The 11042-nt window shown below is 32.8% G+C and overlaps 1 protein-coding gene across 1 annotated transcript in view; it reads right to left on the reverse strand.

The window, feature by feature from the left end:
• LOC106469133 (solute carrier family 22 member 4-like) overlaps window positions 1-10358 on the reverse strand; it is a 14942-nt gene extending 4584 nt beyond the window's left edge. Inside the window, exons 1-5 of the mRNA XM_022397559.1 lie at window positions 9987-10358; window positions 7922-8025; window positions 6072-6226; window positions 5632-5800; window positions 4787-4934 (exon numbers count right to left, since the gene is read on the reverse strand). Of these exons, the coding sequence (XP_022253267.1) occupies window positions 4787-4934; window positions 5632-5800; window positions 6072-6226; window positions 7922-8025; window positions 9987-10340 (930 nt within the window). The 5' untranslated portion in view covers window positions 10341-10358. The remainder of the gene's footprint in view (window positions 1-4786; window positions 4935-5631; window positions 5801-6071; window positions 6227-7921; window positions 8026-9986) is intronic.
• Window positions 10359-11042: the final 684 nt, after the last annotated feature.

The raw sequence follows: 11042 nt of genomic DNA on the forward strand, positions 1-11042 counted from the left end.
TCGTGTAGCTTTGCGCGAAATTCATAACAAACAAACAAGATACGGGCCTCGGATGTTTACAGACCTGGTAGAACTGATAGTTAATGAGCGTTTTAAGTGAAAAAACCTTTTCATTTCCAATATGTTATCACCTGTCATTTAAGGTGTTGTATGTGTTTAATATTCCAACGTTTTATATGCAAGGTTTTTTAAACGAATCTATTGAAACAGGAAACTGTGCAAACGGTCGACTGATACCTTATTGTATTAGGTATAATTTAATTCTATTTGTATAACAGGTGTTCAAGTGACTTTAACTTTGATAGATAACTGGCTGTTTCACATATATCCAAAATGTCTCAAGTTTGTTAAAAATCAATTTAACAAAGCAGTATGATGAACATATATTTTTTATCACAAATTAAGTTTGTTTTAACTCACCAGTTCTCGAATAAATGGAACGATTGCCGACCCTATTCTCGAACCCAGGAGAGCAGTGCTAACCCCCAAAGTTCGAATAACGGTGGGGAACACTTCCCCTCCATAAACAAACCTGATGTTATCGATAATGGATACGAAAAATTTTCCTATCATAGTTAGTGAAATCTTTGTCAACAGAAAATCTGTAAAAAAAGTCTTGAATATATATATATATGTATGTGTTTAAAATTAGAAAGTATACATCAATAAGAACGTGACGATTAAACTATGGTTACAAGTTAAATTTAAATATAATAACATCCTTTCCATATATAAGTTTCTGAAAAACAAATTAATCAGCCAGTAAACATGAAACTATAAGTATTATGATTTTTAGTGTAGTAAGCGTATCATCAGAAAACTTGGTAAACTTTTAGCAAAAATTATAAACCTGTTATACAAAGTAATTAGAATTTTTAATAAAATATTTTTACTGAAGTTTTGCCCGTAGAATTATGGAGTATTTACCGAGTCAGTCTGAGTGAAAGTTGATATACATAATAAGAATAAAAACATTTATTTTTTGTATACAGTTTTATATTTCTTTTACATAATTTCTAGAAACTCCTAAATGAAAAAACAGACAATTGCGACTATATTCTAAGAGATTTAGGCCTCTTAAAACTGTTTTCATTTAATATTACTAATTCTTTACTATTTAAACCGTATCTGACTAGCATGTTAGGCAGTAAATCATCCGGTGGGTTAGTCGAATAAACAAAAGTATCAAATTACATCTGTACTTCTAAATTGCATACGTCTCAGTTATGTTTTCTTATCTGACTTAATAAGTTTTTGATCTTTACATTTAGTTACTTTAATAAAAAGAATATAAAATAATACATAAAAAATATACATAAAAGATATTTAGAATTTTCCTTAGCTCTAGGCCTCTTTGCACTCGGTCTCGAGTGTCTGGTTTTCTAACCCTATTTTTTTACTGTTATGTTTGTTGTTCAAAAAATGTAGCTATCAAATATGAAAACCAAAAACATGCCACTCAATGGGTTATATTGTAATGAAAAATAGTGTAATATATTTGGCCTTCTATCTTGTAGGTTTAATTAATTTCATCACTCATGGTATCAAAATCACCCGTCCAAACTCGTCGAGCTCAAAAGCAAATCTTTGTCTTTTTCTGTTCAAACGACACAAAGAGTCATGTGATTTACACAGAGTACAATTTTCTCTTTCTGTTAGTTATAAATACGACCAATAGCAATGTCAAAGGGAATTATAAGTATTTCTTAAAAAACAGAGGGAAAGGGGCGCGTGAATAAGGGCTGAACAGATATAATGTTTCAGTAAAGCAAGAAGTTAAATATACACATACAATGATAATAAAGTTGTTTGATTAAATTTTGATTCTTACTCTTTAAATAAGGTCATGGCATGTGCACTTTGACTCCCCTCAGATGCATAGGGTTAAGTAAATCATAAAATGGCAGAACGAATTTTTGTCAAGAAAGAAAACACAGAGAGGTAAATTATCTACCAAAATATTGCTATATACAGAACAGAAAATGTTTATGATTTTAAATAAATGTAGTTTGAAAAGCCTGTTGTTGCGTTTTTTTGTACCATGTCACAGATTTGGAAGCATTTGAACTCTGGATTTTCAGTAAGATTTACACAAACCTTCCGGAACAGCAATCACCAGAACACAGGCAACACAGGTAACCACGAAGGATACTATGATCGTTGGTTTCCGTTTCACGAACTTTACCGCTAGAGGGAGCACTACACAAACCGGGAGTTCCACAGCAGCCGAGATTAGTAAGTTAATGTACATACTGCCCCCTAGTCTTGCCAAGTCGAAGGTCAAGCCGTAATATAGAAATGATGTCGCAAAACTAGATATTAAAAAAACATATACTAGTAAAAAATCTTTGATAATAAAAGAAACGTCAAAAAAACCCCATACTCCAACAATCATAGTGTTAATATGCTCGTGTTTCATTAGATGTCGAATATCAAAGTACTCAATATTCTTTGGGTCAAGCCCTACATTACCAAAAATATGTACTTCGCCCATACACTCACAAAAATATCACATGTAAAATATTGCCTTTTTCAGACACTTCAAACTATTTCATGTACTGTACAAGTCTTCAATACGGCGCTAAGATGAGTCACTGAAACTCAGCTAACTCGAAGTCGTTTTTAATTGGTTCTCTGCTACATAATCGCGGCTTTATATTCATCAGTAGTAAACGTTATAAAAATAGATTTGAAAATAAAACTGTTAACTATACATCTCTAAGTTGTTATAATTTTCTTTTAAACCTAAAAAAGAAAAATTCGTTGTAATATTATTATGTGAACTCTACCACGCCCACCTTAGAAAGTTTGACAAATCCCTTCCATGCAGGGCGTGTCCCATTTGTTGAGAATCACTGATATATAGCATGCCATGATCGTTTGCTTTCAGACCAAAGAAATATTAGCCTCATACTTATGCGAAACCTTATTGTTTATACGTTTCTTGATCTTATTTCGTAATAATGCCGCCTAACTAATAAAGACAGTGTTAAATATTATCTAATATATTAATCCAATAATCTTACGAGGAAGGTTTAAGGTCTTCATTTCCATTTACAAGTCACAGAAAGTGTTCAGTTCACTTATAACTTTCGCACATTATGTTACTATATATATAAATGAAACTATATGGATGACCTATATGCTCGTCACTTTAAAGACTCTTTCCATGAGAAGACGTATCTTCCTCAAGAGCACTTTGTCTAGAAGATGAAAAACACTCACGTAAGGTTTAAAAAACAAAATGTCCGAAAATTGTCAGAAGTCAATAAATCAGGATTTTCTAAACATCTTTAACGGTAACAGATTCCGTTGTAATTGCTGTAAAACTGGGAATTATGGGTGGGAATCAGAACGTATTCTGTCTAAAGAGTGTTATTCGTGAAACAGCTGTTAAGATAAAAATAGGAAATATATTTTTCTTTGAAACGACACCGATATTGTTCTTCTCTATTCGTTTATTTAAGTATTTAAAGAGTGCTGTTATCGTTGTAATGAAGTGTCGTTTTCGTAGTAAAGCAGTGAAGATACAGTTGTGATAATGTGAGGTTACCATGATAATGAGTGATGCTTCCAAACATAACTATATTAATCACATAAGTTATCTACAGTTGCTTTCATCAAATTCGTCTTATATATGTCATGATGGTCACAGTGTTAAAAGCTCTTTGCACATTTTATACAATACTTACAATTAAATACTTACAAAACAAGTGTTATTTCTATAGTCCTACGACGCAGCTGTGGAGTCTTGAACAAGTCCAGTACGGTTAACGTTGGCATTATTTTTTTTTCCTGTGGTTTGATTAAAATAGAAATATAAAGTAGTAGTAATCATTATTTTTTATTACGTTGATTATCAGTAATTTTAAGATTCAACAAAAAATTCGAATGTCAAAAATAATTGAACGTAACGGTCAAAGATTATTTAGACAAATATTGATGCCACAATGGCTTAATTTCTGCTATAATATTTATTTCATGAAACATAAGGAAGTCTGCTAACTGTCGGCGGTGAAACTATGTGATATAAATACAAATACAAGGTTTTAGTAGGTTTATTTGGGCAAAGTTTAACACTTTCTTAGCAGACAAACGTATTCAGTTGGTATATACATTCTTCAATTTGAACTGACAAATTATAGCGAAAGAACCCGCCGTCAACTCTTAAGATAATCTTGTTCGACCGTGTATTGGGATTTGACCGTCGCTCTTACAGTGCACCCAAGACTCCAAAGAGCGGAGAACGTTTTTATGGTAACAGGACGCGAACTATGAAACCTCACAATGTCAGCACACTGACCACTAGTTTACATTATTGTGTATGAAATAATAGTATCTGTGGGACAATGTACAATTATCTAACTTCAAATACATTGAGCTAAAAAATAATAATTGAGCTACAAATATTAACTTAAAATAATTTGATACGCTGGTGTAACATTACCCATTAAACTTGGCTTTATTTCATGCAGACATCGGAATAATAGGTCATTAATTAATGGGTCTTATACTTCTGTCATGAAATTTAAAATATAGAGAAAGGTTGAAGAGTTTTTACAGAATTAGTTCTTAAAATTTTCACTTTATTTCATTTTTGGAGTTTAATTTATAATGGCACCCTCCGTTGGTTCAACGGTAGGATTGAGAACTTATTACGCTAAAATTCGACACACATTGCAGATAGCCCATTGTGCAGCTTCGTACTTAAAACAAAGAAACAGTTACACTTCAAATAATTGTTTTTAAATAGCTCTTCACGAGTTTCGTTACATGAATTGATTACCGCTTCAATCTTCGCTTTTAAGATTTCCATGGTGCGGTCCAGGTTTGAAACAATTAATCTATTGACTCTGATAAACTTCCTGATGTTATTCTCTGCGTCTGTATACCGCTTCCTGGTTAGAAGCCATCTTGGAGATTCGGGAAGAAACCTGAGATTTGATTATATAACTGTACTTACAGGATTTTATTCAATGAAGTAATACCATTTACACACATGAATATTGTCACATAGATATGTATTTCTATAATTATAGTAATCATGTGATATTAGAGTTAACAGAGATAGGATTGCTGGCTGCTACATGTTCCGGAAAAACATAAAAAATGTAAGTAATGACCAATGTTTAGTATATATTAACTTAAGCAAGATATTAAGGTTAACGTCAAAATATACAAATATGCTACAAAAGGAATATTAATAATCAACGATCCGCGAATTCATCTCTTGATGTAAAAATATTTAACTGAGTAAAAACATATAAGATTGAATTAACAGTCGAAACACAATTAATGAAGTTTGTAAAAACAAAACTTTGAATGAACTGGATATACACAAAGTTAAACATTAAAATCTTAAGTTTTTAAAACCATCAATGGTGCAGTAGTTAAGCCCAATATAAAGTAATCTTTAAGAAATACTGAGCAACCTAAACGGCTTTATATTGATCTAAAGTACTCATTAGCACTAAAACATTTATATATATATTATTAACACTATGAAGAACTAACCCTATGGTTTAGTGGTTTTAGTGAAATATTAAAGTAATCGAACTAATGCAACTAATTATATAGTAATATAAGATTTTTTTTTTTTTACAATATAATAATAAATCTTCTCCCACTCACCACCAGGAGGTCAAAATCGGTAGCCACCCGCACGTGATTACAGCTCGAAAATACTGCCAGTCCCTGATTATCCAAGCTAGTCCAGGAAGAATGATTAATCCTAGGATCCAACCCAATGAAAATGAAACCGCTATCCAAAGTCGATACCCTGGACTAATCGTTTCAATTACTACAGAAAAGTACATAAACATTCAAAATTCATAGCGATCTGTATTTAGTCCACAACAGAAGACACTAAACTCGAGGAAGTACTAATATCTAAATGGAAAAAAAAATATACCTAGATTTCGCAAAAAGTCTTCACAAGTAATTTCTGTTTTTCTACTGAAAGTGGAATACTTTTAACATGCAAAAACATTCACTTAACCCATTATAGATATTGCTTACTGAGAGAACATGTTACAGAGATGAAAATAAATAAATTTTTTGAAGCTACTTACAAAGGCAAACACCAGCATTTTGTATTCCGGCTATCCCCATCGCTGAGAAAAACCGGGTCAAATAGAAAAATGGCAAATTCGGAACAGCTGCGCCTACGTAGCTCGAGAAAATAGTCAGACACAGAAAACCCAGAAACACAGGACGTCGTTCAAACCTGAATAATAAATAGTGTAAGTTGACAAAGATATCGAAAAGACCAGACTTATATAAACCTCAGTGAAAGTTGAGATCGAATGGTAAATGATCAAAACTGTTGCAATCTCTTTGCGAATAGACCTATTGCTATTTTCTGAGGTTCAATTCGTTCTAATAAGATAATTTTAGAGCCTAAACACGTCGTTACAGTGCATGTCATTACTTCCGTCATGCATTATTGACAATAGCAATTTTTCTTTGCAGAAAGCTCTTTCCTAAGTATTTTATATCCAAATCCCTCTTCTCTTCCCTGCCTGCATTCCATAATCCATCTAGTGAATGAGGATGACAGTTTCTCAGAGGCCAATTCAACAGTCCAATCACATAGAATTACAGCAATTTGACTGGCATATCTTTGAATGGAATAGCATGAATACACTTTTCATATTCCAACTACTTGAGGTATACGATGGCTGAACGGGAGGCATGAGTGCAAACCTTATCTTGATAAACCCATAACTTGTTGGTCTCGTTTCCAAACAGAGATCCTTTTTGATTACGTTGCATACTGTTGCTTGGGGTAGATGGACAGCTTTTTGTCACTCACATTATTCGAATTGTTGTAGTTATCTTCCTAAATGGTCTTGGTACCCCATGGAGATCCATATTTCTTTGTGTTTTAAAGAAACATTAGTTTGCATCGTAAAAAGCAATATATTTTTGGCAGCATTATATTATCTATGTCAGTTTTGTGGTTGTCAAGTAATTTTATGCTGTGCATATTCAAAATCCGTATATTACACGGTTCGCCTTCCAGGCTGTCCTAAATAACCATACTGAGTTTATAATCGCCTTCTATCTATATATATATGTAATGAAGAAATATTGGGGCAATTTCAAGCAAAATTTGTATGTAAATACTATGAACTATGGGGAATGTCCAAAGTGGATCAAAATTGAACGTAGCCTTATTTCTATTTTGTAAAACCTGTTGGTTAATTACTCCCAGCCTATTGAGTCAATCTCAAACAATATTGGCAGGTTGACGCTTTGGACAATGTTGAATATTCTAAAGGGATTCAAGGTCAAAGTATGAAAGTTGCTGGATTGTTTTTCAAATAATCATGTTTTGACTCATTGTCAGTGAGATGTAAGGTGTTCAAGGGTGGAGGAATCACCTCAAAATCTTTATTTGTTGGTAGATGAAAAGCGAACTGCAAATGTTGTTTATGAGGAAGGTTTGTTATAATTTAAAATTTTTGAGATAAAGTTTATGTTCAAGTTATTACTTTGAAATATATGATTGCTGTTAAACGTACATTGTTTTAATTAAGTTTAAACATCCCCGTCAGTTGATGAGTATTCTAGCTTATTATTTCATAATGTTAAGATACACAAAGATTTTAACAGTATCCCGAGTCTAAGATTCCGTGCTCAGTTGTTTTCTCGATACAGCTTATTCTAAACGTGTTAAGAAACACGGTGAAGGTTAAAATTAGCCCAATAACATTTTGTAATGAATAAAATTCCAGGTGATTATATCACTAAACATTGTAATACTCATACTTGTACACAAATAATATATATCAAGAATGGCAACTGTAATGAGTTTAGGAGTTATTTTCTTTACTTGTTTTCTTCAGTTCTTTTAGAATGTATTTACTACAAGTAAGTTTGTATTATGAAAAAATAAATCAGGCTCAAAAGTATTTACCTGTCACTAAGATGACCAGATATAAATACTCCAGTCAACATTCCCAACATAAACACCGTCTGGTTCATGGATACCAGCCATTCCCGATCACAGAACAAGTCCCACTGAAATACATAGAACTTTAGGCTTAAACGGGAATTCAAATAGGAGAAAAATAGTTCAGGCATTTTTCACTATATCAAATTAATTAATTAATATTGGAAATAATACTTAAAAGTAATACTTAAAGGCATACAAGCACTTTCAATATTTGCATATATATATAGGTAAGAAGGTGAAACTCGATAGTTTGTTTGTTTGTTTTGAAGTTAAGCACAAAGCTACTCGATGGGCTATCTGTGCTCTGCCCACCACGGGTATCGAAACCCGGTTTCTAGCGTTGTAAGTCAGCAGACATACCGCTGTGCCACCGAAGGAAAACTCGATAGAGCTTTACTTCTCTGTCAACAATTTAAACTCTTATTCCAATATGTCAGATTGTTTGATTAATGTTAGTAAATAATACTTAAAAACATTTAAAGGCACACAATATAAATTAACAGTACTTTCGGTCTTTATGTGCCTACATGAAGTTAATACTCTACGTATATTGGACTGTTAGAATATTTTCTGTGTCTTTCTTCTTCATTTTGTTGCAAGTGACTAAATGAATAAGTAAATATATTCTGTGATGACCACATATTTCATATATATAAGTAGGGTAGGAGGTGAAACTCGCCAGATCTTTGCTTCTCTGTCAACAATATAAAACGTTGTTGGCAACAATAAACAATGTTCACCAACAAATGAACTTGCAAATAAACGGAATTAAGTTATTTTATATATCAAAGATGAACATCAAGACGTGGCACTCTTAGTTTAGGCCCAGATGTATATTCAAATATACTGTGTTTGTTGTTTGTTAAGCACAAAGCTGCACAATGAGCTATCTGTGCTCTACCCATTACGGGTATCGAAACCCGGTTTCTAGCGTTGTAAGTCCGCAGACATACCGCTGTACTACTATGGGACAATATTTTGTGCACGGTAATATTTCATTTGTCTAAATTTCAAGGCACAACAACTTTTCTAAAAAACAATTAGCTTTAAGTAGAATATTAGTCTTAGAGATATAGAATACTAACCCTAAAGAAACAGAATATTAGTCCTAAAGATATAGAATATTAGTCCTAAAGTATTATAGAGTCAGTTTTACATTTATAACCATTCTCATGATCGAAGCTTATGGAAATTATGTTGTTTTTTTGTTTTTTTTTCATTTCACGAGGAATGACTTCAAAACCAATTGCTTATAGAATTTAGTTTTTATTTTATTTGCAGATTTGGCTTTGTTTGTTTTTATGCACAACTAGAGGTATCGAAACATGATTTTTCGCGTTATAAGTCTTCAGACTTACAGCTGTGCTAGTGGGGGATATAAATCTGTATACATGATTTTCTGGGTATTAAAATTAAATCATTTCTCAGTAATAACCAAAAGTAGGAAAACTGTTAAGCACTGAAGAGGACACGTGAATGTGTCGAAACTAGTTTCGTATTCTTTGTGCTAGTATTTAGTTTTAAAAGAAGTTAATTTATCTATCATGTTTTTTTAGCTAACGTAAATGTACGATAATATATATTTTACATTAATATGGATTCAAATTTTCTTTACATTATAAACAGAAATAATATTCAGGTTCAGTAAAAATATTTTCTTTCAGTTACAACTAGTCCGTGTGAAAATATTTACCACTGGTGTCAAGAGTGGTATACACAATTCTCATAAAATAAGTTACTCCAAAGAAAGTACGTCAATTTGCAAGGAATCTAAGGCAATCTTCAAATTAATTATTGCGTTTCCGCTTCTGGCTAAGAAAAACATGTTCCACAGATATACGACAGAAATTAAACACTAGAGTTACCACGCTTCTGAATAATTCATAAGACAACCGTGTAAGTTACAGATTTGTTCCTTTTTTGTTTTGGATTCTGAGAGTTAGTATTATATTCTTCTTTCGACTGACAATTGAAAGTAATTACACAAAATACTTGTAAAAGGACTTATTTATGATACCCAACTTACTTGGGTTATTATTGTGTTGTCTTTAGTGGTGTAATCCCACTTTATACAGGGAACCGTGACATTCTGATCAATAATTACATCCCAGGAATTAGGTGACTCCACTAACTTGTAGCTGTAGCTCTGACACTGGCTGAATTCTTGTTTCTTAGTGTCGAACGGTATGGACACATTCTTCCATTGGATAACTGTCCAGTTCTCTAGTTGGTGTGGTTTGGCACACCAATGGTCAGTATCTGGAGCCAAAAATGGTAGGGCCAAAACTTCCCATGCTGTCGGCACTCCGCGGTATATAAGTAAGATTATTATGTAACACTGAAGTCGTCCCAAATTACCTATGACGTCAGTGATTTCCATGTTTTGTTTTGGGTGTTGTGTTTTGACAAATTACTTCGAACTTCACACACACTGTAAAGTTTTAGGCTGAACGGGACACAGGACGGCGATCTTGGTTAAATAAAACTCCCACAACTCGATAGAAGTTACCTATTTAGAACAAACCTGAAAATTATACACTCTCAATCAAGCAAGAAAAAAAATCCAGACTTAATAAACCAAACTGCTCGCAACTCTAATAAGAAAATACACAGATTCAATTTTCATTTATTTTCATATTTCTAAGCTACAAATACAAGCTTTAATTCCACCCATAAAAACTGTTCAGATTTTGTAACTAAACTAAATCGACAGAATGATTAAGTTATATACAATTCAGACGCTGTCATAAAACTGCAAGATAAAGAATGTCCGAACGTTAAATCAAACAGAAAAACTGGAAAACGTCCAACAATTTTTGTTAGTGAACCAGTAGAAATGTGGGTGAATATATTTGATAGAAAGATAATATTCCTTTGCGCGTATTATTTTATTATAATCGGTTCAGTTCACCCCTATAAAGTGAGGCAGCTGAATATTGTATTGGTATTTTCAACCTAAGGACCGCTTACGTGCATGTGATTGTAAGTAAGAGTCCCCCGGGGTTATGGTATAGCTTTACCTGATTTTGAACTGCTTACCATAGGGAAGACAACCAGTAAAGAGGGCTCTATCATAGCCCAT

This window comes from Limulus polyphemus, unplaced genomic scaffold (assembly GCF_000517525.1).
Source record: "Limulus polyphemus unplaced genomic scaffold, Limulus_polyphemus-2.1.2 Scaffold3320, whole genome shotgun sequence".
Classification (NCBI taxonomy): domain Eukaryota; kingdom Metazoa; phylum Arthropoda; class Merostomata; order Xiphosura; family Limulidae; genus Limulus; species Limulus polyphemus.